Source organism: Selaginella moellendorffii, unplaced genomic scaffold (genome assembly GCF_000143415.4).
Source record: "Selaginella moellendorffii unplaced genomic scaffold, v1.0 SELMOscaffold_35, whole genome shotgun sequence".
In the NCBI taxonomy this organism is placed as follows: Eukaryota; Viridiplantae; Streptophyta; class Lycopodiopsida; order Selaginellales; family Selaginellaceae; genus Selaginella; species Selaginella moellendorffii.
This window is the reverse complement of record NW_003314296.1, coordinates 1122676-1149516: the sequence shown is the minus strand read 5'-3', so window position 1 is coordinate 1149516 and position 26841 is coordinate 1122676. Positions and strand designations below refer to the sequence as shown.

General features: G+C 52.0%; 9 protein-coding genes across 12 annotated transcripts; 4 read left to right on the top strand and 5 right to left on the bottom strand.

The window, feature by feature from the left end:
• Positions 1-75: 75 nt before the first annotated feature.
• LOC9656837 (monosaccharide-sensing protein 2) lies at positions 76-4434 on the bottom strand. Of its 2 annotated transcripts, none has more exons than XM_024682740.1 (11): positions 4081-4434; positions 3271-3837; positions 2243-3213; positions 1987-2174; positions 1478-1928; positions 1188-1435; positions 1075-1120; positions 972-1017; positions 675-844; positions 302-602; positions 76-235 (listed from the first exon to the last, which is right to left on the bottom strand). In XM_024682740.1, exons 1-5 carry the CDS (start codon positions 4157-4159, stop codon positions 1484-1486), a joined length of 2250 nt encoding a protein of 749 aa, XP_024538508.1. In that variant the 5' UTR covers positions 4160-4434; the 3' UTR covers positions 76-235; positions 302-602; positions 675-844; positions 972-1017; positions 1075-1120; positions 1188-1435; positions 1478-1483. The 2 variants fall into 2 exon arrangements, with proteins under 2 accessions (XP_024538508.1, XP_024538507.1); XM_024682739.1 differs by having other exon boundaries at positions 1188-1426; positions 4081-4433.
• Positions 4435-4733: 299 nt separating this feature from the next.
• On the bottom strand, positions 4734-9286 carry LOC9657550 (ABC transporter B family member 4). The gene is made up of 12 exons (XM_024682773.1): positions 9001-9286; positions 8883-8937; positions 8653-8828; positions 8377-8598; positions 8075-8313; positions 7492-8017; positions 7165-7438; positions 6415-7111; positions 6135-6363; positions 5817-6083; positions 5489-5752; positions 4734-5432 (listed from the first exon to the last, which is right to left on the bottom strand). The coding sequence occupies exons 1-12, from the start codon at positions 9253-9255 to the stop codon at positions 4791-4793; spliced, it is 3846 nt and encodes a 1281-aa protein (XP_024538541.1). The 5' UTR covers positions 9256-9286; the 3' UTR covers positions 4734-4790.
• A 1108-nt stretch (positions 9287-10394) lies between these two features.
• LOC9656836 lies at positions 10395-12405 on the top strand. Of its 2 annotated transcripts, none has more exons than XM_024682870.1 (2): positions 10395-11765; positions 11830-12405. In XM_024682870.1, the coding sequence occupies exon 1, from the start codon at positions 10566-10568 to the stop codon at positions 11697-11699; it is 1134 nt and encodes a 377-aa protein (XP_024538638.1). In that variant the 5' UTR covers positions 10395-10565; the 3' UTR covers positions 11700-11765; positions 11830-12405. The 2 variants fall into 2 exon arrangements, with proteins under 2 accessions (XP_024538638.1, XP_002977897.2); XM_002977851.2 differs by having other exon boundaries at positions 11827-12405.
• Positions 12406-13204: 799 nt separating this feature from the next.
• On the bottom strand, positions 13205-15790 carry LOC9657549 (cactin). Its single transcript, XM_002977698.2, has 10 exons — positions 15429-15790; positions 15279-15370; positions 15100-15202; positions 14906-15040; positions 14706-14846; positions 14272-14652; positions 13971-14222; positions 13724-13900; positions 13404-13670; positions 13205-13324 (listed from the first exon to the last, which is right to left on the bottom strand). Exons 1-10 carry the CDS (start codon positions 15759-15761, stop codon positions 13205-13207), a joined length of 2001 nt encoding a protein of 666 aa, XP_002977744.1. The 5' UTR covers positions 15762-15790.
• A 9-nt stretch (positions 15791-15799) lies between these two features.
• Positions 15800-18469, top strand: LOC9657547 (putative pentatricopeptide repeat-containing protein At1g69350, mitochondrial). The gene has a single exon (XM_024682781.1). The coding sequence runs from the start codon at positions 15811-15813 to the stop codon at positions 18358-18360; it is 2550 nt and encodes an 849-aa protein (XP_024538549.1). The 5' UTR covers positions 15800-15810; the 3' UTR covers positions 18361-18469.
• Positions 18470-18506: 37 nt separating this feature from the next.
• Positions 18507-20390, top strand: LOC9657546 (uncharacterized FAD-linked oxidoreductase ARB_02478). The gene has a single exon (XM_024682628.1). It carries the CDS (start codon positions 18507-18509, stop codon positions 20388-20390), a length of 1884 nt encoding a protein of 627 aa, XP_024538396.1.
• An 81-nt stretch (positions 20391-20471) lies between these two features.
• LOC112349041 lies at positions 20472-22613 on the top strand. Its single transcript, XM_024682627.1, has one exon. The coding sequence runs from the start codon at positions 20472-20474 to the stop codon at positions 22611-22613; it is 2142 nt and encodes a 713-aa protein (XP_024538395.1).
• A 1166-nt stretch (positions 22614-23779) lies between these two features.
• LOC9656834 ((+)-neomenthol dehydrogenase) lies at positions 23780-25044 on the bottom strand. The gene is made up of 4 exons (XM_002977697.2): positions 24992-25044; positions 24653-24923; positions 24419-24604; positions 23780-24361 (listed from the first exon to the last, which is right to left on the bottom strand). The coding sequence occupies exons 1-4, from the start codon at positions 25003-25005 to the stop codon at positions 23864-23866; spliced, it is 969 nt and encodes a 322-aa protein (XP_002977743.2). The 5' UTR covers positions 25006-25044; the 3' UTR covers positions 23780-23863.
• Positions 25045-25135: 91 nt separating this feature from the next.
• On the bottom strand, positions 25136-26821 carry LOC9656833 (probable polyamine aminopropyl transferase). 2 transcript variants are annotated; one of them, XM_024682850.1, is made up of 9 exons: positions 26718-26821; positions 26586-26655; positions 26469-26528; positions 26342-26419; positions 26162-26291; positions 26050-26102; positions 25859-25999; positions 25453-25802; positions 25136-25369 (listed from the first exon to the last, which is right to left on the bottom strand). In XM_024682850.1, the coding sequence occupies exons 2-8, from the start codon at positions 26616-26618 to the stop codon at positions 25668-25670; spliced, it is 630 nt and encodes a 209-aa protein (XP_024538618.1). In that variant the 5' UTR covers positions 26619-26655; positions 26718-26821; the 3' UTR covers positions 25136-25369; positions 25453-25667. The 2 variants fall into 2 exon arrangements, with proteins under 2 accessions (XP_024538618.1, XP_024538617.1); XM_024682849.1 differs by lacking the exon at positions 26718-26821 and having other exon boundaries at positions 26586-26688.
• Between the last annotated feature and the right edge of the window lie 20 nt (positions 26822-26841).

Below are 26841 nucleotides of genomic sequence, written 5' to 3'. Positions count from 1 at the left end.
TCCTGACCCCCTTTCGCAGACAGCTGGCCCACTCAAGCGTACACGTGTCGCCACGTTCGCAGACAGCTGGCTCCATCCAGGAGAACACGTGTCGCAAATCCTACCGTCGCATTTAAAAAAACCAGTTTCATGCGCATTCAATGGCCCCTACGGGAACTCTGCCAAGGCTCGGAGCTTTTGCCTGAAGAATCCGATGGTGGAGCTCGCAACCAGCACTGCGATCTTACTGCAAGAGCTGCCCAAGGAGAGGCCACTTGTGTTAGCAAGACGATCGATCGATGGATCGCCCGCTAGAGCATACCTGTCTATGGGATCATAGTAGTCGTCATCGTCTTGGTCGAGCACCACGGGATAGCTTTGATCTTGCTGCTGGTAGCAGGGCTTGCGCGGGGAGAGGGCGGGGAGATTGCCGATGGCCTCGCCGCAAACGTCACACGAGGAGTTCCCTCGGATGCTAAACCACCGCACCGCGCAGTCGACATGAGCAATGGCAAGCTCACCTTTGCAAGCGCAGTCCATTTGGATCCACTCCTGCTCCACGCCCATCAGGCAAATCCGACAGGACTGTGACGCTCGAGGCTCATCTCGGGACTCGAGACTCCCTGTGCGAGAAAAAAAAAGGAGCTATCTAAAGAACTCGCAAAAAAAATGAATGGAACTTAAGAAGAGCGAACCTGGGATCCTTGCAAGGCCCGACTGCTCGACGAGGATGTGGCTTCTCAAGCTGATGCTGTCCATGACAAATTCATCCCATGCGTCCTTCCACCATCGTCATGTGGGATTGAGTCGTTCGCGAGTCGCTTCGCCTTGTGTGCTCGGTGGGTGAGCGAGGCGCAATGAATTTCTGTAACAAAAGAAGGAACTGAATTTCTTCGCAAGAGGTGAAGAACCAAAAATAAAAGCTGTAACGGCGCGTAATGAAGAACCAAGGACAGCAGAATCGCAGACTAGAGCAGGGAGAGATATATTACCAGCAATCTCTCCTTATTTCGCATCTTCCGCGTCGTCTTCTCCTAGCTGCGAAATTAAGTTGCTAAGTTTGTAGAACAACAAGAGAAAAAGCAAAGTTCTCACCTCCCTGGCTTCCTGGCTTGAAAGTTACTACTCCATAGCGACAATCCTGCACGAAAACAGCAGCTCCATGTTAAAAACCAACAAACTCTCTTTTGCTTTTGAAAGCTTGGTACCTTTTTCTTTGCCAAAGTACAAAAGCCTTCTCTCACAAGAAAGCGAGTTTTGCTGCACAGAGAGATCGCATGGATAGAGCTCCCACCTGCCTGTGATTAATGTCAGGAAGAAGAGGATTGACTTACCCAGACCAGACTATAAATCAAGAATCAATCATCGTTTTCTTATTTCGTTACTATATGTACGAACATACGTAAACTCCCTAAACTCGAGTGAAAAAGATGTGTTTCCATCTTTCCTGGATAAACTATGCACAAGTTAAAACCGAAAACTCTCCAGTGCAAGTTACCTGCGCTTAAGTTGACGATTTCTTGGCTTCGAGGCGATCGGTCATAGCGAAGAACTCCGAGATGACTTCCAAAGGCAGCCCTTTCGTTTCCGGGACCTTGAGGAAGATGAAAATCCACGACACGAGACAAACCAATGCGAACAGGCTGAAGACTCCTCCCAGGCCGAGTCGGACGAGGAGAATCGGGAAGAGGTACGTGACGATGATGTTGCACACCCAGAATGTGGCCTGGCACATTGCTATGCAGAGGCCACGGACCCTTGTTGGAAATATCTCCGAGCAAAGGATGTTTGGGATCGGCCCAAATCCCATCACGAACGAGCAAGCGTAGAGCGTCACGCTGAGGAAGGAAATGACTGCCTGAACGAGCCCAGCACGGAGGTAGTTGTTTGAGAATGTCACGGCCACCAGTGCCAGCAACAACACCGGAAGCGTTGAAAGCAGCAACTGCCTGTTAAACCAAAGCGTCAAATCTCAAAAGCCTCGTGCTAGCGAAAGCATCTACTCACCGACGGCCAGAATGGTCCATCAAGCGCATGGCCAACACAATGCATGGAAGCATGAGCAAGGACGTGGTGGCACTTCCTAGTATAGACGCCGAGTTCGCGTTGATACCAGCGTCCGAGAGTAAAACAGCTAGTCCAGATTGCTGGAGAATCTGTGGAATGAAGTAGAGCACAGCGTTGATGCCACTAAACTGCAAACAACGAGAAGTAAAAGCTCGGATACATCAAGGACGAAACTTAAGAAAGAAAAAAATCATACCTGCTGTAAGACTTGCAAGCTCAAGCCAACGATAAGAGCTCTTTTGACGCCGCCAACAAATATGTCCGACCACGCAGGCCCGCTCGTAGCTGTCTGCGTAGGATGCAGCATGGCAGGGCCAACTGGAGCCTCACCGATGATATCCCTCATCGACTGCGCTGGGTGTCCAACTATGGCTGCTGCTGGAATAGAGTCCCCTTCGGCAATTCCTGGTAACGATGCCGTAGATCCAACAATTCGGCCAGACGCGTCCACTGCCTCCTGCAGCAAGAAAACTCTTTTGAAGCCGCCTTCCTCTGTATGCCCCGTTCCCTGCTCGGGCTCAGACCATTGCCAGGCCAGTTGCCATCCACCTCCGATTCCCACACTTCCAAGAGACTCCGGCATGCTTCCATGGTGCATACTGCCACGAGAAACCAGATTGCTTCTACTTCCTCGTCTTTCCGGCACTGTTTCATGTCCCTGTTCCACGTCCTCAAAGGCTCCCGAGTTGTCCCTGCTTGACACGCCAGACCGCTTGTGAAGTAGCGGCGCTTCGAGGTTCGACTCGTCGAGATTTCCCACCATCCCTTCTTCCATGTCTGACTCGTAGCCATTATCGCGTGGCTTGTCCTCCTCTTCCTTGAAATGTGGCTCCTCGGGATAATCACGCTCGAGTCCTTCAACGGCTTGGTGGTGTTCCTGAGTCTGCTGTACACTTCCGATAAGTTGCACAAGAGGATCCATGAGATGGACGCTCTTCATGCTAAAGCTGGGGAAGGTTGGCACAAGCGAGTGGCCAGCCGGTTCTTCTACGACTGGGGTGGCAATCCACGCGATACCTTCCTCGGGTGAGTAAAGCTTGATTTGAGACTCGTGTTTTTGCGGGACACCGTTTTCGAGCACGTCTTCCGGTGCGGGTTTGAGTAGCCACTCCTCGAGTGATGCCTCACCACCGACACCGAGACCCTCGACAAGAAGAGCGAGCTCCGCTGTCAAACAAAGGATCAGTCACAAGACAAAAAAAAAGTCAACAAGCAAATACTTGCCTGAAACGTCGTCTCTGTCGCGTAGCCGCTGTAGAACATACTTAGCCTCCAGCATCCGGCCTTTGCTTACGAGCCACCTTGGCGATTCGGGCAAGTAAAATATCACCAGCGCCAGGTACAGAAGAGCTGGGATGAGCAAAACTCCCAGCATCATTCTCCAGCTGGGATCCGCCGTTAGCGACAGGAAGAACACCATAATGTACACGACGAACAGCCCGCCAGATCCCAGGAGCTGTGGAAAAGTTGCCAACTGCCCTCGGATCTCCGACGGAGCCGTCTCAGCGATGTAAATCGGGACGATGGTCACGACCAGTCCAATGCCAGTCCCCACGAGAAACCGGCTGGCGATGAGCGCGTAGACGCTTGGCGACCAGAGCATAGCGCACGAGCTTACTGAGAAAAGTGCCGAAGATAAGATGAGCATCAGCTTCCTTCCAAGCCAGTCCGCCCCTGGACCAGCACAGACTGTGCTACATACAGCTCCAAGGAGCGTGGAAGCCACAACGAAGCCTTCAATAGTGGGCTTGTCTTCCAAATGGAACTCTGGCTTGATATAAAGCAGTGCACCTAAGATCAAGACGTTAGTGACAAGAAGAAATCAATCGAGAAAATCGCAAAGAAGGACATGAGAAATGGAAACAGAAAGCTAGCAAGATCAAGAGATACACGTTAGTGACAAGAATAAAACATTCGAGAAAGCAAAATCGCAAAGAAAACATGAAATGATGGTTCTAAAGGAAGCTATGCCGAAATGAGAGAGAGAAAAATGGATGCCATACATAAAGCTGGCTTGAATGTTTGATCACTCACCGGCGATGGCGCCATTGTCCCAACCCTGGAGAAGATTTCCAAGCGCAGCTGCCAATGCGATCTTTGTAGCGCCTTGCATTTGACGCGTGAGGGAGAGAAGGAGAAGCTAGCTCAAGAACCCTAAGCCCTGGCGAGGAGAAAAGCGCTGCTCAATCGATGAAGATCGGGATTGCGTGGCTGCATTATCCTGGCATGACCGCGCTCCTCGATCGCAAGAACACGAAAACCTGGCGGTGGATCGATGGATGGAAGAATCGCTGGATCGAAATTTTCCAAGCAGGAAGAAGAGATTCCGTGAGCGTGTCGACGATCTGAACGCTGCCCTAGCATCGAAACAAAATACTTCCTCGGGACAAAGAGAGGTGGCATCACGCCTTGGTTCGCGGTGCGGGATATTCTCGTCCGACCACGTGTCTGCCCAGCATTTGCGTGACACGTGGATACCTTCCGACGTGGCACTATTCCATTGCGCCGCATGGCCGGATATTTGTTCTTTTCCGAATAGTCTGGACTCTATAGCGTCGCGCCAAAAAGACCGCCCAGAACAAATCATAGCCGTCAATCCATAGTCACCTGAAAATAGAAAATCCCTACCGTTGGATTCATAGTTTAATAAGAGCCGTCAGATTCATTCATTTCTCACCACCGACAGATTAAACCAACAAAACTCTACCGTTGGATTCATAGTTTAAATAATAGCCGTGGGATGTCTAAGCCGCGGCATGGAGCTTGACGAGCGAGGCGTAAGCTCCTCCCTCGACGTGCACCAAGTCCGAGTGCTTCCCTTTCTCGACGATCGATCCATTCTTCACCACCGCGATCATGTCCGCATTGACGATCGTCGTGAGCCTGTGCGCGACGACGATGGTTGTTCTGTCCACCATGATCCGGTCGAGCGCCGCCTGGACGACGTGCTCCGACTCGGCATCGAGAGCGCTGGTGGCTTCGTCCAGCAGCAAGATCTTGGGCTGCTTGATGATAGCCCTGGCGATGGCGATCCGCTGCTTCTGTCCACCCGAGAGTTGGATTCCTCGCTCGCCAACCTGTGTGCTGTAGCCGTCTGGGAGGCTCGTGATGAACTCGTGAGCGTTGGAGGCCACCGCAGCGTTCACTACCTCCTCGTCAGTCACAGTGCCGTCCTTTCCATACGAGATGTTTGAGCGGATGGTTCCGGTGAAGAGAATCGGCTCTTGGCTGACAAGACCGATTTGTTGGCGAAGCCATCGGAGCTGGAGCTTTCGGATGTCGACGCCGTCTACCAAGATGTGGCCTCCATCGGGATCGTAGAATCGCTCTAGGAGATAAATCACTGTTGATTTCCCACAGCCACTTTCTCCGACTAGAGCCAATGTCTGAGGCAAGAAACTCGAAGTAAGAAAACAAAAAGAGAGAGAGAGGAAAACACTACCTTCCCTGCTCGAACGGAGAAGCTCAGGTCGTGGAAAATCGGTACGTGAGACCTGGTAGGATACCGGAAGCTAACGTGCCGAAAGTCAATATGGCCCTTGAGATCTTCTAACTCTCTTCCTGAAGGGTCTGCTGCGTCGATCTTGGACTTCTTATCGATGGTAGCGAAGATCGAAGCGACGGAAGCTTTCACCTTTGAAAGATCTGGAGCTAGTCCCAGTGTCTGGGAGACACTAAGAGCAGTGAAGATGATAGCAAAGAACACCTGTCAGTGGAAAGAATATCATGAGCACCAAGAAGAAAACGAAAAGGTGAAAACTTCCAAGGACCTTAAAAACGTTCTTAAATTCTGTCTTTCCCTGGCGGACGAGGCGGGCACCATACCAGAAGATGAGAGCTTGCGAACCGAACTGCACGAGAGTGGAGATGGCAAGACCAGCACCACTGATATATCCAATGCGAACAGTATTGGCCAGAGGCTTCTTGCACGATTGCTTGTACAGTTCCAGCATCTTCTTCTCCGCACAAAACGATGCAACGGTGCGAATGTTGCTCACTGCGCTCGTTGCAATTCGGCTCGCTTCTTGGTACGTGGTCTAAAAGAAAACGCTCACAGATTAAACAAGATAGAAGCAGGAAATGTCTACCTTGGCGTCAGCGCTAAAGCCCGTCATCAACCTGACTTGGAGAAGGCCGACAATGCTCAGAACAGGCACCATTGCCAGGACGAGAAGAGCTAGCTGCCAGTCTGCAGTGAATGCAATTACAAGCCCCGCAACAACGGTTGATCCATTTTGCACGGCCAAGGACAAAGAGTCTCCTACCATTCCTCGAACACTAGCAGCATCCGACGAAAGCCGGGCACCGATGGCACCGCTGATCAACGCGAAAGTTAAGCTGGATTGGAGACTTAAAGATGAAATGTACCTTGAGTTCTCCGGTGTATCAAACCACGAGACTTCCTGTCGGATGATATTCGAAAAAGTTATTTGCCTGATACGATTAACCAGCCTGCTACCCGCTATTGAAAATGAGAACAAGTTAGAAGGACAAACGACGATGCTGCCAGCAGCCATCACGACGAACATCAGCGCCCAGAAGTTTGACTCGGTTCGGACTTTGTGTTTGTCGAGCTCGAAGAACGTGGCCAGCATACTCGATAGTAACAGACTGTAGGCTGGAAAAATTATTCCGTGAGCGACTGCGGCCACTGATCCGAAAATAAGTATCGGAAGTTCTGGCCTGTTTAGAGCTGCAACTCGAAATATAGAGACATCCTTGGGGTCCGCGTCCCTGCCCGCTTCAACGTCCTCGCTCGTCTCAGAGCGAAAGCAAAATAAGAAACGCTTTCGTCTGGGCTCGAGCTCCACAAACTCCATCTCGGGGGCGGCCCCGCCCGATCTCCTGATCGAGAATGACGTGCGGCTCCTTCTACTGCCAAAAGACCATCGTCCCGACCACCGTCCCGAAGAATTTTTGCTGCCGCTTCTACTCAGAGCCCGTTCATTTGGAGCTGCTACCTGATCGGGATCGACTGCTGGAGCACTTTCTTCGTGCACTTCTTGAAGTCGGATAAGTTGAGAGTATGCACCGTCGGGATTTTTAAGCAGCTCAACATGTGTACCTGGAAAAGATAGTCATCTTAAGACACTGGCGCAGAAGACTCGGGATACGTACCTGACTCGATAATGGCTCCATCTTGTACCACAGATATGAGAGACGCATTCTTTACCGTAGAGAGACGATGAGCAACTACAACTGTTGTGCGGTCGACCATGAACCGGTCAAGAGCTTCTTGAACTACGTGTTCGGATTCAGCATCCAAGGCGCTCGTTGCTTCATCAAGTAGTAAAACACGAGGATTCTTTATAATAGCTCTAGCAATAGCGATTCGCTGTTTCTGTCCTCCAGATAACTGCGTCCCCTGCTCTCCAACTTGTGTGTCGAATCCCTGTGAGAATTACTAGAGTTACTCAGGAAAGAAAACGATTTATCAAAACTTACTTCTGGCATCTTGTTGATGAATTTCGAAGCATTAGAGAGCTGGGCCGCAAGTAATATCTCTTCGTTCGTTGCACCATCTTTTCCATAAGCGATATTTGTTCTTATAGATGCACCGAATAGAACAGGCTCCTGGCTCACAAGCCCAATCTGACGTCTCAGCCACTGAATTTGTAGCGCTCTCACGTCGTAACCATCGAGAAGAATTTGACCTCCGCTTGGATCATAAAACCTCTCCAGCAAGCTTATAACAGTAGACTTTCCACTTCCACTTTCCCCCACCAAAGCAGCCGTTGTTCCAGCAGGTACCTTAAGGCAAAACTTTTTGAATATCTGAACCTCTGGTCTGGCTGGATAAGCAAAATCTACGTCTTGAAACTCGATATCTCCTTTGAGTGTTCCGGGCGTAATCCCACTCGTATCGAAAGAGTCAATCTGTGGTGTCCGGTTGATAACCTGAAACATTTTATATGCAGCAGCTCGACCGGCGGCAAACGCCCCGATACAAGGTGAAGCCTGACCCAAAGACCTGCACAAAAGGAATAAAAAGTTAACGCCAAAGCTTGAAAGCATATCAAACACTTACATTGCTCCTAGAAGAACGACAATGATTATATTCAGAACTGTACCCCCGCTATACCCCTCATTGATAATTAGCCTTGAGCCATACCATAACGCCAGAGCATAGCTGTTGAAGAACGTGAACAGAGCAAATCCCATCCCCAATCCAGAGACTAGACCCTGAAAAATGGTGGCATTATATGCATCTTTCAAGGCACTGTTGTAGTCCTCCACAGCCTTAATCTCTCCTGTGAAAGATGCAACCTGATAGAAGCTTCAGATTGTTAGGAGAAATGTGATTACAGTGCAAAAAAATCCAAACCATACCGTTCTGATGCCACTGACAACTTGTTCTACTATATTTCCGGCTCTAGCGTACGCAACCTGACCCCTTCCAGCCATTTTCGAAACAAGTATAGCGAGTGTAGCTCCTGCAGCAACCAGCAGAGGCAAAGTCGACATCATCACGAGTGTAAGTTTCCAGCCCTTGATAAAGGCCAGAGCAAATCCACCGACGAACGTTGTTACAAACCGTAAGAACCTTCCTACCTGCGCAAGAAAAAAACAATGACCAACTTCCAAAAGAATGAAAAAGATCCAAACCTTCTCTCCAATGGCATCTTGGATCAAAACAGTGTCCCCCGACATACGCTCGATCACCTCCCCGGTATTCGTTTCTTTATCAAAAAACGAAACATCTTGACGTAAAGTTGCTTGCAGATAGAGACTCCTGATGCGAGTGGCTTGCCTTTCACCGGTGCAAATCCAGAAAGCAACCTCTGTATGGATATAAAAACAGTGAGACCTCTTCGGAGGAAACAATCCATCCATACCACAAAATGATAAAACTGCTGCGCCAGCGCCAAGATAGAGGAATCTCACGGCGACCTGTTCGTCATAGTCAGCAAAAAGAAATCAAACGAACAAGAAAAAAACAGATGAATCCCATACCTGAGAGACAGCATCAAAGAGCTTCCCCGGGTCGCCAAAATTGTTTCCAAACGCATTCGTGACTTGGCCCAGGATGAGAGTCATGAAGGGCATCGCGAGACCATTTCCAATCGCTCCCACGGTTCCCAGAAACATGAGAAGGTAGTCCAGCCTATCGGCAAATGCGAAGAGCTTGTAGAATGGTACCAATTGCTTGGAGGCATCATCGTGGTGCTCACTCTGTCCGCCTCTAGCTGTGGCGTCGGGCCCTTTCATCCCTGATCGCCCCAGAAACCACGAACCCAAGCCCGAATTTCAATCGCCCATGACAGGCCTCCGGGAGTGATCAGAAAGCTGCCACAACAATCTCTCGGGAGCGTAGTTGCGCTCCACCTATTAGTCGTCGCGCATTGCAGATAGCGACAGTATACCAGCATATGTCCACAGAGATCTATGACCCCACAAACAGTTCCATCCGGCGGTCCCATGCTACCCCACACTCGAAACTCTTGTGCACTGCCCATGATCATCGCTGCTGGCTGGAACTCGTGGCGCGGCCGATCGATTGCCGGAGATCGAAGAGCCCCAAACCCTAATCCAATGCCATGTCACTGGATCCCTCTCCCTCCAAATCTCTCTTTCGAGGATGACCGGAGCTTCCCGACAAACCCTAAATGCGTGCTTGATTCCCTTGCCTGGCGATGGCAGGCGTGGACGCCGGATCTATATCGAGTACCATGGAGCAAGAAAGAGGAGAAAGGAGAGCTCTAGAGGACGATCCAGGGTGAAATTACAAAGGAAGCGAGTGATCTGGAAGGGAATGAAGCGCAAGAGGAGGAGGAAGAGGAAGAGAATCCCTAAAATCCCTATGCTGATCCTGGCGACGCTTCTGGAATCCAAGCGCGGCATCAGCAGCGCCGCGATCCTCCACCGAATCAAGCGCAAGTATGGCCCCAATCTCCCCAAGAAATTCCGGCGATCGCTGGCCAGGCAGCTGCGATCGCTCGCCCGGAGCGGCAAGCTCAAGCGCGTCCACGGCATGTTTGCGCTCACCAGCGCGCTCATCACCAGATCCCGACACGTGGCAAGATCTCGGCAGAGGGCGGGAGCGCGCAATTGAATTCTAGGGTTAGGGCTCTTGGATCTAAACGCCATGATCGCCTAGATTCTTCTGCGAAGAAACACTCCATCTAATTTATCCGAAATAAAAATCCAAGGGAGTTGAATTGGATCACACGACGCGCCAAAAGAGTCAAAAAGAGAAGATGATCGCCACTTCGTATCACGGACACGCACACGTTTTTTTAGGGCGGCACGTTGCGCGGGAGAATTCAAATGGTTTTTGGGGACCACACCGTACACATTGGGCCATAGCATACGGTCTCTGCGACGCTATAGAGCTGTCTCTTTTTGTGTGTGCGCGTAGCTAGGGCTCTTCCTTCCCTGCGCGGCTCGCTCACTGACGCCTTGTCTGTGATCGCGGCGTGTTCGCTTGCTCAGGGAGGATGGATTTGCGGAAGAATCTTTGCTAGAACACTGGCTGTGCTCGCTTTGATCGTCTCGTTGCGCTTGGCGTGTAGCAATCAATGAGGCGGCTAAGGCTGGCTTTGCAGCGATTGCGCGCTTTCCGGCTAACAAGGAAGTGTTTCTCGCTCGGTTATCTCAAATCTAGGTACAGGGCTAGGAGGGATTCCTCCAATTCCAGGAGCTCGCCGCCTAGCAAGCCGCTCTCCATGGCGAAATACGAGAAATCGCGACCGGCATTCATCGGCAACAAGCAGCATTGCGGCAAATCGGCGGGGCTGGATCAGCTCCTCCTCCTGGCTTGCAATCCCTGCGCGGTTAGCACCGCCGGGATGGTCGTCGACAGCTACAAGTTCCAAATCCAGGGCAAGAGGAAGATCTCGGCCAAGAGCGCTAAGAACAAGGCCGAGAGCGACGAAATTTGGGAGAAAGAGAAGTCCTGGAACATCGTCACGCAGGTCGGTGACGATTTCGTCACCAAGAAGGTGATCTTGAAGAAGAAGAGCAAGAAGAAGCTCGCGAGGGAGGAGACGGCTCCAGTGATGAGTGATCAGGCCGACTCGGGATCTTGCTCGTCCTCGCGATACCGCCTTAGCACCTCCTCCTCGGCTGCCGACGATCAGAATCACTACTCGTGGGACAAGGAGCTCTCCTTTGCCAGCGGCGACGATAGATGCCTCGACGAGGATCGCTTCAGCTCCGAGTTCCTGGTGGATCGCTTGGAGGCCACTTCCAAGAATGTCTTCATTGCCCCTCCGGTGGCTTCTGGTGGCCATTTTCTCGATGATTCCTTCTTCTCCCTCGATCACTACATCAGATCTGTCCAGAGCGCCGGTGACAAGCACTTCCCATCGCCCGATTGCTCGTCAAAGATCGGCGAGCTGGAGCTGGAGGAGAAGGAGCAGCCAAAGAAGATGGTTTCGTCTTCCATTTGCGGCAATTGCGATTGCGGTGTTCTAGCTCACGAGAAGATCCCAGCGGAGAAGAAAGTGGGAGGGGTGGCGGTGGCCAAGTTCTCGGTGGATCCATACCGAGACTACAAGGACTCGATGCTGGAGATGAGCGCCGCGAATGGATTGGAGAAGATGAGCGAATTCCGGGAGCTCCTCCAGCGCTATCTCTCGCTCAACCCGCCGGAGTTCCATGCGACGATCATGGAGGTGTTCACGGAGCTCTTCTGGCATAGGCTGGTTTGACGCTTGCTCTATGATCTCGATCGATCGTCTTCGTGGGTAATCAAATTCTACTTCCCGAAGATCAAGGTAAGTGTGCAAGAGATCCAGGAAGGATCGCTCATGAATTCAAGCAGCTAACAGACAACAGCAGGAGAGATCCATTAAATGGATCATTGATGAAGAAAGTCAGCACTTCACCAACATCAATCAAGCAGTGGTTCCTCAGTAACTTCTGAACTGAACTGAAGAACCAGTGGTAAAAGTTCTGGCAATACTTGCAAGTTACAACAACCCAGCAGCAGTAAAAAGAAGGATAAAATAGAGAAGAGGCTCCTTCCAAGTTGCATCCAACCATTGTCTGCTCTCAAGTATATGTATGATTTCTTTCTCTTGTTTTTTCTTGCTCTCACTTGGATTGGTTGACTCTCCTCTCTAGTGCAATTGGCACTACAGGATGATTCAGAATTCAGGCCAGCACTGACAAAAGGCTGCTCTCACTTTGACTCCAAACCTGTTTTTCTGAATTTGCTGCTTGTTGTGTAGTTGTTGGTGTTGGTCTATTTCATTTCAGAGAGGGTACCTGGAGAGAGTTTTTTTCATCACTTTTTAAACAAGAAAGCTGCTGTTCTTGTTGAGAGTGTGGCTTTTTTCTTTAAGAAATTTTTTATATAAGCACCAGTTGATGCTTGAACATATTAAACATTTTCTGCTGTTCTGCGAGGTTGAAGTGTTCTTGATCCTCGTGCAATTCGAAGCGTAACAAACATGCTTCCATGCAAAACCTTGTCAATGTCAAACATGAGATGATAGCATAAACTTGATGGGAGAGATTAATCAACAATCTCATATATGGTTTTAATTTAGATCTCATGGGCATGCACAATAAACGAGACATTGTTTCTTCTCTAGATAAATTTCGCACATTTGGGGTTTATGGATGATCGATCATCTTGTGTTAGTTAGACAACTAACAACACTAACTGGCAAGCAAGAATAAAGGCCAGATTTAAAGCTGGGCATGATTGCTCTTGTGGGTGTCCACTCTCTGTCCACTAATAACTCTACTCTGGTACTACCAGATCAGCTACACAAGGGACTGAGCGTAGCGCGAAAGCAATCTCTTGGATTTTGATGGATCATAGCGAAAGCCAAGGTCGCGCGCCAAGAAAGGAATTTAAATTTTCGAGTGTGAATGGAGGGAACAAAACTGTAGCATCAAGCAAGCGAAGCAAGAGCAACGAGTGAGCGTGGGTCTTGCCTTCCAGAAAATGGAAAGAAAGCGGACTACTTGAATGAAAGAGTGGTGGGCATTTTCATTTTCCAGTGGCAGGAAAGTGTAAGCAAGTGATACCCATCAACTTCTTGGCTCCATTCAAAAGCTTCGCATTTTTTTGGAATACATCCATCAAGCCTGTGATCTTGACTCCATTTATGTCAATTTTTTGCTTTCTTACGTACAGCGAGAGCGATCTGTCAAAAGTTTTGCATAGCGCGTTTGCTTACACATCTTTCTCACGAGGATCTCATCACCTCCTGTAGCGGTACCTCTTAAAGTTGAAATAAACATGAAGGATACCTCGCTCGAATGTACACTTGAAGCCTTTCTTGTGTGAATACTCCCATTCCTTGTTGACAATGCGAAAAGCCTGCAAACACACACACACCATCTTAGCAACACGGAAACCAAAAAACAAACAAGAAAACAACGAGGAACAAATCACTCACAATATCTTCGTATGGAGGGCCTGCGTGAAATCTGATGAGGCACGTCTCCCCGCTGCTTCCATCTCTCTCGATCGCATAAGTCGGTGCCTTCGTTTTGTCAACGAGGTCGGGATAGAAAATGTTAAACTTGTATCCCTGGACGATCTTCGGCGGCGGATTGTCGTGGTCATAATGCGTCTGGTTGTATTTGTTCCACTCGTAGCCCGTGTGGACTCGGTTAAAATACTTGGGCTTTCTCGGGCGGTACTTATCGTGCCACCAGTAAACCTGCAAAGGCGGAAGCCTAGCATCAATATATCGAAAACAGAAGTTCTACGTACCTGAGATTCCAGATTGACCTCTGCCCCGGATCCAAGTATGGCATCGCCTTCTTCCATATTTCCCATTGCCTTCAAGGCAATTGCCCTCTCGTGCTCGATGTTTTCCTCTTCGCTGGGACCAGAGGCGTCCTGTAACCTCTTTTGTTGCTCCTCAAGAACTTCAGCCCTCTTGCGTTCCTACGGAAGAATCCAAGTCACACATGAAATGAAACCAAAAAAAAAAAAAAAAACAGGTTTTAGTGCTTACAAGTTCTGCTCTGTCGGTCTCGGGATCCACAATCTCGTCAGCTTCATAGTCATGAACCAGTTGAGGAGAAAATGACCCTGGATCGTCGTCGTCGTATACTTCAGGCTCAACCTCAGGTGTTGGAGACCTGTTTAGCTCTTCTGTGACCATCGCTTCCTCCTCATCTTCGTTTGAAATCTTGTTTATTTCGGATTCATCGATACGTTGCAAGTGCTGCTGAAGTACATCCGAGTATATTTCTCGTAGGCGAGCCTGTAATTTTCGTTAGCAATTGTGAGAAGGAAATGAACTTTGTGCGTACCTTGGCTTTGAAGATTTGCAACCTCTTCAATAAGGACTCCCAGAACTCGACAATCTTCGCTGATCCAGACCGCATTTGCTCTTCAATCTTCACTTGTTCTTCTTCCAGTTGGCGATAGCTCATGTTATGAAGAAGAGTCTTGACGTCCGGATCAACGCTCTTGTGTAGTCCAAAATCGTCCGCCATCAGCTCTTGACCGGGCTCTTCACCACGAACTCTAGCTTTATCAACTCCATCCTTTTTAAGTGATTCTGCTAGCTCCCAGTCGCAAACAACCATCATGGCCTCCCAAAAGTCAATGTGCGTTTGTGTTGTCCTGTCTAGCTCCAGATGCATTCGAATATCGTCACGGAGATCTTCCATCTCTCTGACGGTAAGTCCCTGAAAGCAAAGAATGGTTGAGCAAGACGAAAATCGAAAAACAGATTAAAAACCTTGAATATCTTATATGGCTCCGTTATGGCAATATCAAACTCGTCGGGAGAATTTAGATTTCTGGACAAAACATCAATTGGTTTTGCCCGGCCTTCCTTCAAGCGAATCTCAGCACGCACTTTGCTTTGATCAAAATGAAACTGCAATCCACAATAAAATGTTAGATTTGACTTTAAAACAATGATATCAAAAAACAAACCTCTTCTTCCTTTTTCTCCCAGTCCTGAAACTCTGCTCTTGCTCGCTCTCTCGCTAGCATGGCCATTTCTTCTTCATGTTGAGCCTTTTCTATAGCCCTTTCTTCTCGTCTCTTCTTAACCTTTTCGATTTCTCTCTGCAGAAACAGGAGTTCGTTTTAGTAGCAGCCAGGAGAGTAACACCGTATCATCTTACCATCCGCTCTTTTTGGCGCAGTTTCTCCGCTTTCACGGAGAGATCTTTCAAGTCCATCTTCTTATTTGCTACATCACGTTCTATTTTTTTCCTCCACACAAACCTGCGAAAAAAAATCAACTCAAAACCGCGAAAAACAATCAACTCCAAACCGAAAATGCCGAATAAACTTCACTCACTTCTCAGTCAAGTTGGAGTCTCCAAAAGGATTGCTATCGTTGGAATAGCCGGACACAGTCTGCGTTTTAAGCTTCTTCGCTACCCTGGCCGCCTGGACATATGACAAATCAAAGTCATGCAGAGAAGAAAGAAAAAAAAAATTGTAGTACCTTTCTTTGAGCTTTCTTCACAAGGTACTCGTTAAGTTCTTCCTCAGTAAACTTTCTCCCTTCATCATCGCTGGAAGAAGCATCGCTCTCGTCGCGCCTCGATTTTCTATGCCTCTTCCTCCGATCTTCTCCATCGGATTCAATCTCCGAGCCAGAGCTCTCGTCTCTTCTCTTTCTCCTCTTCACGGATTTCCGCTTCCTCCTCCTCTCCTCGCGCTCGGAATCATCGCTGGAATCGCTGCGCCTCGATTTCCTGGACTTCCTAGCTCTATCTTCCGCTTCGTTGTCGTACCTGCGCGATCGATGCCTGTCCTCCGAGCTGTGGCGTCCCATTCCCTGCCCTAGAAACTGATAAACCCTAAAATCTTTTTTCCCCCTTTGTATGCGTAGAACCCTTCTTTCCATCAAGGATGGATTGGAGCGCCTGGAAGCGATCCAGGTGGGAGGATCATCACTCTACGCGTCTCTCATCCAATGCTGCGGCGCCGCCAAGGCGATCGAGGAGGGCCGCCGCGTCCACCGCCATCTCCTCCGCCATGGCTATGGCGGCAACACGTTCTTGGGAAATCTCCTCATCCAGATGTATCGCCAGTGCGGCAGCATGGAAGAAGCGCGATCCACATTCGATTCCATGGCCAAGAAGGACGTGGTGTCGTGGAATGCGATGGTCTCGGGGTATTCTCAGGCCGGACAGGGAAGAGAGGCGCTAGATCTCTATCAGAGGATGGATTCCGAGGGCGTGGAGCCGAATCGAGTGACGCTGCTGGGCGTGCTGGGCGCCTGTGGAAATTCGCAGCTCTTGGCCGAGGGAAGATCGGTCCACTCGCGAATCCGATCGTCTAGGAGGGAATCGGATCTTTCTCTAGAGGCGGCCCTTGTGACGATGTATGCCAGGTGTGGGAGCTTGCAAGAGGCCGAGAAAGTTTTCGATGGGATCTCCCGCAAGAATGTGGTGTCCTGGACTGCGATGCTCACAGCGTATGCCCAGACTGGGCATTTTCACAAGGCAGTGGAGCTCTATCAGAGAATGGATGTAGAGCCCAACAAGATCACATTCGTGGCAGTCCTCACAGCGATTTCCAGCTTGGGCGATCTCAAGCTCGGGGAAAGAATCCACGCAAGGATTGCTGCTTTGAAGATCCAACCGGATGGTCCTCTCGGGAACGCTCTCATCACCATGTACTCGAGATGCGGGAGGATCGATCAGGCGAGAAAAGTTTTCGATGGGATAGAGCGCAGGGACGTGATCACTTGGACGTCGATGATCACGGCTTACACTCACAGCGGGAGAGCTAGAGACGCTGTGGAGCTTTACAGCAAGATGGACGTGGAACCAAACAGCGTGACTTACGTAAGCGTTCTCAGTGCTTGCTCGGTCCTGGGCGATCTCGATCAAGGCAGAAGAGTTCACTCCCGAGTGACTTCATTGGATCTGCGGGATCCAGCGCTCGGGACTGCGCTCGTCTCGATGTATGGGAACTGTGCCGGCTTGCTGGACGCCAGGAAAGTTTTCGACGGGATGGAAGAGAAGAACATCATGTCATGGAACGCTCTTCTCGGAGCTTACGCACACTTTGGTGGGAAAGACCAGGCTGCGGAGGCACTGGATTTGTTCCGGGAGATGGAGCTTCAAGGAGTCCGTGGCAACGCAGTGACTTTGATTTGCTTGCTCGGGTGGTGTGCCAACGTTGGAGCTTTGAAACACGGCCGGGCGATCCACCAGCGAGCCAGAGCTGAGAGTCTTCTTCCGGATAGAAACTTGGAGACCGCGGTCGTCAACATGTACGCGAAGTGCCACAGGGCCGAAGAAGCTCGTCGGGTGTTTGATAGCATGGAGCTCAGAGACGTGGTCGCCTGGACGTCGATGATCGCAGCTTACACTCAGGAAGGCTATCACCGCGAAGCCATGGGACTCTACAAGAGCATGCTTCGCGACGGGGAGATAGAACCAAACAGCGTCACTCTGGCTGCTGTTCTCGGCTCGTGCTTCGACCTTGAAGACGGCAAAGAGATCCACAGCCGAGCAGTGGCGACCGGGATGATAAAGTCGGAGCTCGTCCAGAACTCACTGCTCAACATGTACGCAAAGTGTGGCAGCCTGGAGGAAGCGAGCAAGTTCTTCGAGTCCATGGACGAAAGCTCCCGAACGGTGGTCAGCTGGAACATCCTCCTCACGGCATACACTCAAGCTGGACGCGAAAGGCAAGCCATCGATCTTTACAAAAGAATGGTGGAGACGGAAAGAGTGGAGCCGGATCAAGGAGCCATCGCCGCGGTTCTAGCAGCGTGCTCGAACCTGGGAGACTTAAACCAGGCCAAGGAACTCCTCCGCCATCTCCACTCCAACGCCAACTTGGAGGCGATGACGAGGAAGAACATTGTGGTGGAGAACGCGATCGTGAACTTACACGCCAAGTGTGGCTTCCTGGACGAAGGGAGCCGGATCTTCCACAGGATGGAGCATAAGAACTTGGTGTCCTGGACGGCGATGATAGTGGGATTCGCGAAGCACGGCCACGCCGAGGAAGCCATGGAAATGTACAGGAGGATGGAGCTCGACGGTGCCGAGCCGGACGACGTGACTTTCATCACCATCTTGGTGGCGTGCTCCCACTCGGGCCTCGTCTCCAGCGGCCACGAGTGCTTCACGTCCATGGCCGCCGAGTGGGAGATCGCGCCCCAGATGGATCACTTCGTGTGCCTGGTGGATCTTCTCGGCCGCGCGGGCTGGCTGGATCAAGCGCAGGAGCTCGTGGAGACGATGCCATTCGAGCCGGAGCCACTGGCGTGGACGACGCTGCTGGGGGCGTGTAAGATCCACCACGACTTTGATCGCGCGAGGGTTCTCGAGGAGCTTGTTCTTGAGCGAACTCCACAAGAGTGTGGCTCCTCCCACGTCCTACTCTCCAACATTTACGTGGAGTCCTACTAGTCAACGCTAGTCAGCGAGTCCACTGTGGTCCCTTTGATCAATGTCGTTGACTAGTTAGTCAATGGTCACTCGTCAACGATGGTCAGCGAGTCCACTGTACATTGTTCAATGTCGTTAGTCAATGGTCGATAGATCATTCTAATGTCATGGCGCGGGAGAACGCTTTAAAAAGATCCAAGCCGAAAGGAAGAAAGAAGATGATCCTTGCGTGGAACGAAGCAATGTGTGATCGATCTACTCGCAAATCCCTCCTCCTCGCGCTCTTCCTCCTCTTGCCCGCTGCAATCGCCGCCACTAGATGCCGCTGCACTGCCGATCAATCGTGCTTCCCAAACGCCAAGCACTGGGAGCGATTCAATCTCACAGTGGGCGGCGCGCTCATCCAGGTCCGCCCACCAGCGTCACCCTGCTATGACGCCGACGGTACCGCGCAGTGCGCCACCGCGCGGGCCAATTGGCACGACAGTGCGTGGCGCTCCACCCAAGTGGAGCACCCAAACTGGGAGGCCTACGGCACCCAGAGCTGCCCGCTCCCGCCCAACGGTACCGCGCTGCCCTCGGCGTCATCGTGCTCCCAGGTGCTCGCTGTCAACGTCTCCTCCATCTCGCAGGTCCAGGCCGCCATCCACTTCGCCCGGCAGCATTTCTTGCGGATCGTGGTGAAGAGCACGGGCCATGACTACCTCGGGCGGAGCTTCGCGCGTGGATCGCTCAGCATTTGGACGCACAATCTCAAGAGCATCCAATTCAGCGAGGAATTCGTCGAGGAGGGCTGCGATCCCCATTCCAGCGGCGCCTCGGCAGTGGAGGTGGGCGCTGGCGTCCAGTGGCGCGAGCTCTACACCGCCGCCCACGCCCAAGGGAAGCTCGTCGTGGGCGCGCTTAGCTCCTCGGTGGCTACCGCCGGCGGTTACGTACAGGGCGGTGGGCACAGCCCCGCGGCGTACGGCCTCGCCGCCGACAACGTGCTCCAGTTCACGATTGTGACGCCCGGTGGTACCGTGCGGTACGCCAACCGGTGCGTTAACCGGGACCTTTTCTGGGCGCTACGCGGCGGCGGCGGCGGCACCTTCGGCGTGGTTACCGCGGCGGTACATCGCACGTTCCCGGCGCCGAGCAACATTCTCTCGGCGGTACACGTGCTTGCCGCCAGCGGCGTGGGGAGCTACCGCCAGCTGATAGGCCAGTTTACCCAGCTTAGCGCCGCGCTGTACCGCCAGGGCTGGGCGGGCTACTTCGTGATGGGCGGCACCTCGCTGACTCTCCGCTACCACGCGCTCAACCAGACCACCGCGTTCCACGACCAGAGCTTTGGATCGTTCCTGGAGTGGATCGCACGTCACAACGCCACGGTCCGCGCGGTGGGCGGCGGCGTGCGATCGTATCCCAGCTTCCTGGAGTGGTACAACGACACGATGTGCTCGTTCTACCCGAGCGCCAGGGGGATTTGCAACGACGATCTCGGCACGAATCGAGTGCTCATCTCCCGCCTCGTCCCCGCCAGCGCGATCGAGAGCTCCGGTGGCGAGATCAGCGACGCGCTCGTCACGCTGCTGCAATCCAACGCGACGAGCAACGCGATCCTGGGCGTGGCGGTGAGCGGCGGCGCGGCGGTGGCGGGGGCTGGAGACGCAGTCGCGGTGAATCCCGCTTGGAGGCAAGCGTTGTGGCACATCACCGCCGAGAGCTCCTGGGATGATTCCTCCTCGTTCGCGAGCCCTTCCAGTTCCAATTCGTCGAGCTCGCCTAGTTCATCCTCGCCCAGCTCGCTGGATTCGCCGGCGATTGGAGCGTCGATCCGCGAGAGGATGGATCGGTTGACCGCCGCAAATGCCCAGTTGAGGGATCTCACACCGGGTTCGTGGGCGTATTTCAACGAGGCCGATTATAACGAGCCCGACTGGCAGCAATCGCTCTTCGGGAATAACTACCAAAGGCTGTTGACTGTGAAGACCCAGGTTGACCCTCGTGGACTGTTAGTCTGCTGGCAGCATTGGTCAACAGATTTGAATTGCCCGGCTTCATCTTAAACCTTATTAATAAATGATGTTGACCTATGTTGACCTGGTCAACGTCTCATATATTAATGTAAGATTAAGCTCCACAAGGCGATGATCCTCCGCCTCGCCCGCGCGCCAGTGATCAGCGACGCGACGCCATCCCTCGCGGAGGATGTGGCGTGCCTCGATCCGGCTACATTCCTGGTCTCGATGCTGCTCCAGCGGGTACAAGATGATCACGGCATTCCCTCCGCGGCGATCTCCGCCCTAGCTCCTGTCCGGATCGGCGATCTCGCGCCGGGAGCGCGCGCGACCGGGCGTGTTCTTCACGGATTTCTCGCTGCCGATGCGCTCAAGATCGACGGCGGCGTCCAGGTACTCACGGTGCTTGAGGATTCTAGCGGGGAATCGGTGCTGCTCGCGATCAAGCATGCGGCGACGAGCAGTGCCACGGACGTGGAGGTCCGGTCGAAATTTCCCAGGGGGGCGAGGGTAGCGGTCAAGGAGCCGACGCTGGCGAGGCCTCTGGACGATCTGAGTGTGAATCTTGATCTGGCGGTGCTTCTCGATGATCCAGGAACTGGTCCCGGCACTCTTTCGCTCATCGCGCTCGATAATCCGGCCAATGTGGAGGTGCTCTCTTTCCTTGGCGACGATCAGCTCCAGAGATTTCGAGGTATGAGCCACTCCACGATTCGGATGGAAGGGAACAAGCTTACTAAAGATGGGAGCTTTGAGGCCGCAGCTCAAGCCTATGGCTTGATCATCACCTCACAGGATGATAGCCGCGATCGAATGCTAGCGCTTGCCAACCAAGCCGCGTGCTACCTCAAGCTGGGGCGATTTGAGGCTTGCATCAATGCTGCCAGTGCCGCTCTCGAGATGGATCCCAACCATCTCAAGAGTCTCTACCGAAAGGCATTGGCTTTGCTCAAGCTCCATCTCTATGACTGGTCGTGCCAGCTCTTGAAAGATTTCGCTGGGAAGGACCAAGCGATCCAGGAGCTCTACATCAAGTGCCAGAAGCTCGCCTGGCAAAGCCGGGACAGCAGCAGCATTGCCCAGGAGATTTCCAGCTTTCTTCGTGCGTGGAGCGATGCCTCGGACAGCGAGACCAAAGCGCCACCAAAGTTTCCAGAGCTTGCCGAGTACGTTGGCCCGGTGGAGATCAAGATGTGTGGAGACCAGAGCAAGAAGCGTGGCCGGGGGCTGTTTGCGACAAGAAAGATCAACCGAGGCGAGCTTCTGGTCGTGAGCAACGCGGTCATCTTTGAGCGTGGTGACGACCAGTCGGCTTGCAACCGTGACGCTGCTACTCGGCTGCTCGACATGGCCATGAAATCTCCACGGGCATACAAGCAGCTCCTCACCCTCGTTTGCGGGGTGCCGGGTGACGAGCGAGAAGTCCCTGCCATGGAAATCTTCCAGCCGAACTGGACAACTCCCGAGGCTTGGCCGATTAGCAGCACTGATAGCACCGGCAGAGAGGCGCTTCAAGGCATCGACGTGCAGAGAACCTGTGAGATCGTCAGCAAGGCCGCCTTCAATCCGAGGTACTCGAAAGGCCTCATCTACGTCGCGACGTGGTTCCTCCCGAGCTTCATCAACCATTCCTGCGTTCCAAACGTGTGCCAGACGGTGCTAGGAACTTCGGCCTGCTACTTTGCTGCTCGCGACATCGCCGCCGGAGAAGAGCTCGTCCACTGCTACATCAATAGCGGCCATCCTTACAGGCGCAAGAGGCTCGCATCCTTCGAGTGTGATTGCAAGAAGTGCCACCTCGAGACGCTGCTGGATGAAGATCTCGTGGAGGTGAACGGCTACTACAGGGACCTCGCCGAGGCAAACTTTGAGTTCCAGTTCAAGAAGGATCCCGAGGCTGGCAAGGTGGTGAAGAAGCTGGAAGACGTTCTCGCGAGCAAGCTCCAGGACGAGGAGGACCGGCAGTGCTTGCGAGCGATCCACTGGTCGCTATACCTCTACTATTACCAGAGGGTGGAGAGTGGGGCGGCGGTGCCGGTGCCTGGCGGTGGCGTCCCAGCGGCGGAGGTGATCATGGCCGCGATGCACAAGTTCTCGGCGGCCAGCGACACGAATCTGGCTTACATGAAACTTCTGGTGGAGTTTGCACGGGACAAGGACGCGGCATGGAGCGTGATCGAGCGAGAGTGGGAGATCAAGCTTGGCAGACAGGACGATCATCGTGTTGTCAAGGCCATCGTCGAGAGAGGCACGGAAATAATCACGGTTTAATTTCGAGGTTAGTATGTCGACAATCCGGCGAACGTGGAGGTGCTCTCTTTCTTTGGCGACGATCGCCTCCATGCAGGTATGAACCCCGCGACAGGGAACATGCTCTTCAAAGACGAGAGCTTTGAGGCCGCTGCTCAAGCCTATGCCTTGAGCGCATCACAGGCTAGTGGCGCTGATCCCAGCCATCTCAAGAGCGTGTATCGGAAGTCGTCTGCTTTGCTCAAGCCCCATCGCTACGAATGGTCGTGGCAGCTCTTGAGAGATTTCGACCAAACCATCGACTAGCTATTCGAGAAGTCCCAGAAACTTGCCAGGCAAAGCCGGACAGCCGCGCGTGGAGCGATTCCAACGGCAAGAGCAAGAAACAGCCAAAGTTTCCAGTGCTTGCCGAGTACGTTGGCCCGGTGGAGGTGAAGATGTGTGGAGACCAGAGCAAGAAGCGTGGCCGGCGGCCGTCTGCGACGAGAAAGATTAACCGAGGTGAGCTTGTGCTCGTGAGCAACGCGGTCATCTTCGAGCAGGGTGAAAACGAGTCGGCTTGGGACCGAGACGCTGCTGCTCGGCTGCTTGACATGGCTATGAAATCTCCACGGGTATACAAGCAGCTTCTCAGCCTCGTTTGCGAGGCGGCGGGCGACGAGCGAGAAGTCCCCGGCATGGAAACCTTCCGGCCGAACTGGACAACTCCCGAGAATTGGCCGATTTGCACTGACAGCAGCGGCGGAAGGCATTGAAGTGAAGCGAACCTTTGAGATCGTCAGCAAGGCGTCCTACAATCGGAGCGGCTTCTTCCACCTCGCAACACCGAGCTTCATCAACCATTCCTCTGCAAAACGGACATTAAAGGTGACCTGCTACTTCGCGGCCCGAGACATCGACGCTGGAGAAGAGCTTCATCAAGGGCGGCCATCCTTTCAAGCACAAGAGCCTGAATTTCATGTGCGACTGCAAGGAGTGCTACATGTAGACGCTGCTGGAAAACGATCTCGCGGAGGTGAACGACTACTACAGGGACTTCGCCGAGGCAAACTTCGAGTTCAAGCTCGATGAGGAGGCCGACCGAACGAGATGTTGAAGGCGCTGAAGGCAGTTCTCGCGAGCAGGCTCAAGGACGAGGGGGAGCGGCAGTGCTTGTAGAGTCTTAACATTTACCTTTGAGACCTTTACAGGCAGAGAAAGTCTTCCAAGCAAAAGTTCATTTTTTTTTTCGGTTCTAACTCTCCTTTCATTTTGTTTTTTCTCTCCAGCTTTTACGAGTTCGCTGCTGCTTCCACCTTCCTGATACACTCCATGAAGTCCTCCAGATCGGAAGTGTAGGCAACGTTTTCTATGTAGAAGGGGATTCGATCAAACCCAACGTCGTTCCTCTTGGAGAAGAATCGCCCCGAGCTCGACTCTATCGCCGGCCGCAACGCCAACCAAATGGCCGTGTCCGCTCCAACCTCGGCCGAGTGCCCGTTGTTCCTGGACATGTCCGTGCTGGCCAGCCCCGGACACATGCAGTTGGCGAAGATCTTGTGACCCTCGGGAAGTTTGGAGAGATCTCTCGCCAGAACTCGCGTGTAGGCGTTGAGAGCTATCTTGGAGAAGCAGTAGTCGTAAGCTCCAAACATCCTGGACCAGCCCTTCTCGATGACCCGTCCGTGCTCGACGTCCTCCAGGTACTCCTTGACTATCTCGTCGATGGCTTCCATCGAGAGCTCGTCAATGTTTGAGATCTTATGGGCGAGAGCTTGGTTTTGCAGTGCCTGGAAGGCGAAGTTTGTAAGATCTTTGGAGGATTCAAGATGGAGAAGGAGGCTTACATCCAATCGGCTTGTTCCGGAGCTCACGTTGACGATGCGGGCTCCGTGAGAGGATGGACGCATGAGCGAGATCAAACTCTCTGTGAGCTTTCGAACTGCGAGGTAATTCGTGTCAATCACAGCTTTGGAGTTCTCCAAGTTTGTGAGAGCTCCCGGAGTAGCTCCCGAGATTCCCGCGTTGTTCACCTTGACAATGGATCAAACTAAGCAGTGAGCTCGCGAGCTTGTTCTTACCAAAATGTCCAAGCCACCAAACTTGGTTTTGATCCATCTCGCAAACTCCTGGATCGACGAGGCGCTTGTCACGTCCAGCCGGTGGAAGTGGATCAGCGATGGATCGATTCTCTCGTCTTGTTTGAGCGAGTCCACGGTTTCCCAGCCCCGGAGCTCGTCTCTGGCAGTCAGGATCGTCGTCACGCCCTCCATGGCCAGACCGCGAGCTATGGCCAATCCAAGCCCCTTGTTGCTGCCAGTCACCACGGCAATCGTCTCTCTCGACCACCATCTTCGATCGATCGCGCAAAATCGATCCAGGAGTTAGAGATGCGAGAAGAAACGAGAAATACCACTCACCGATTGCTGCCCATGGCTCAAGGTTCTTCGAAGAGCGTTCTTCGAGCTCCTCCAGGAGATCGTTGTGATCGAGAAATCCTCGAGGAGTTCTTTAAAGCGCGTGGCCACACAGATCTTGCGGAAGAACAAAAAGGGTGCTTCGTGTTTTCCGGCGAAAATTGTCCGTTTTCAAATGGAAGCATATGCCTCCTGGAATCTAGGGCTAGGGTTTCTCCGTTAATAAGAGCTTTCTTTCTAATGAGCAAGACGACGGACCTTGGCGTGATCGAGGAACTGGGGTATTGGGTCGAGCTCAACACCAAGTAAGTCTCTTCGATTGGTTCCAGCTGCGAGCTTATTGGGGATTTTTTTTCCGTGATCCAGAATGACCAAAATGTGCTGCGACAAATGTATTGGAAAAAAGTGAGTTCTCAGCTTCAAACTTCCAAAAAAAAAATCATTTTTGGATGGATTGTGCTCACAGTTACAAGGATCCGGATCTTAATCTTGGCGAGATGGCCTGCATTGATCGATGCGTCTCAAAGTATAAACAGGCAAGTCAGCTCCACGAAAGAGCTCTCTTTTTTTCTCTCTTGTGCTTACGCTGGTTGTGTGAAGGTGAATGCGATTATCGGGCAGATTCTTTCCACCCCGAGACGAGATTGATTTTTTTTTTTCTTTCCGGAGAGAAGGCTTGTCAATCGAAAGCTTTCCATTCGAGTGTGCCTTTTTGTAGCCTCTCGGGAAGAGCCTGAGACCATTTTTGGAGATCCGGGAGAGGACCCGTGAAAGCCATTTTGTTGTTAATTCGATCAATCTTTCGCCAGTTCACCTGGAGAGAGTTTTGTTTCCAAACTCTAGAGGAGAAAAACAAAGAGAAAGCTTTACCTCGCCTGGAAATGCTTTAGACATTGCACGTAGAATGTTGTGCTTGTTTTGATCTCCATGGAGCTTCCTTTTCTCCACGAAGTTGATCATGATCCGGCCTCCCGGTTTCAATCTCTTCCGGAGTTTCAACCATGTCTCCACCTGGAAGAACTAAAACTATGAGATCACAAAGACCATAACGTTGTTTCTACCTCGTGCAACTCTGGCAAAACCTCCGCGTTTGAGAACAAATCCACGACAATGCCTGGACAAGAATCACAGCTTCTGAGAAAAGATGATAAAAGAACTTGCATGTCACAGTACCTGCAAATCCTCCGTCGGGATCATTGGCATCCGAGAAAGCGTCTCCGATATGAATTTTCAGTCCGCCACCATGTTCATTCTCGCCTTCCAGCTCGGACAGGCCAAGATATTTTCTCGCCTTTTCAATCAGCTGCATGAAAACTGGTTGAGCTCCGGGGATGGAAAATGCAAGAGACTCACGAGTTCATCGATCTCAAAGCCTATCAATTCTCGCTGGGGCCACAAATGGAGCAGTAATCGAGCAGCAGTGCCACCTCCCTGTTGAAACAAAGATTTTTGTAAGAAGAAGCACACGAAAAGTTCTTACCAATCCGAAAATTGCAATGGGACCTTCCGGAATGATCGGTGGAAGCGAGGAGAACTCATCCTAAAGAACACACATGAGCTTACATAAGAACAAAGAAAGGAAAGAGAATTTCTATACCCAGTAGTATCCAACCCACATCGAATCCTCCATGTAAACGCTGTGAGGATCTCCTACATTGACAAAGATCCTAGCACGACTCGAGTCACACAAGAAATCCATGAACAAAGAAAGCGATAATCCCTAGCCTACCTGTTTGATCGAGCAGCAGCAATCTTGCCCCAGCGAAATCAGCCAGCGAATCCCTCGGCAGCTCCACGATCGCAATGGCATTGTAGTCGCTCTCCAAGGACGCGAGAATCGCTGGGCCGGCGGC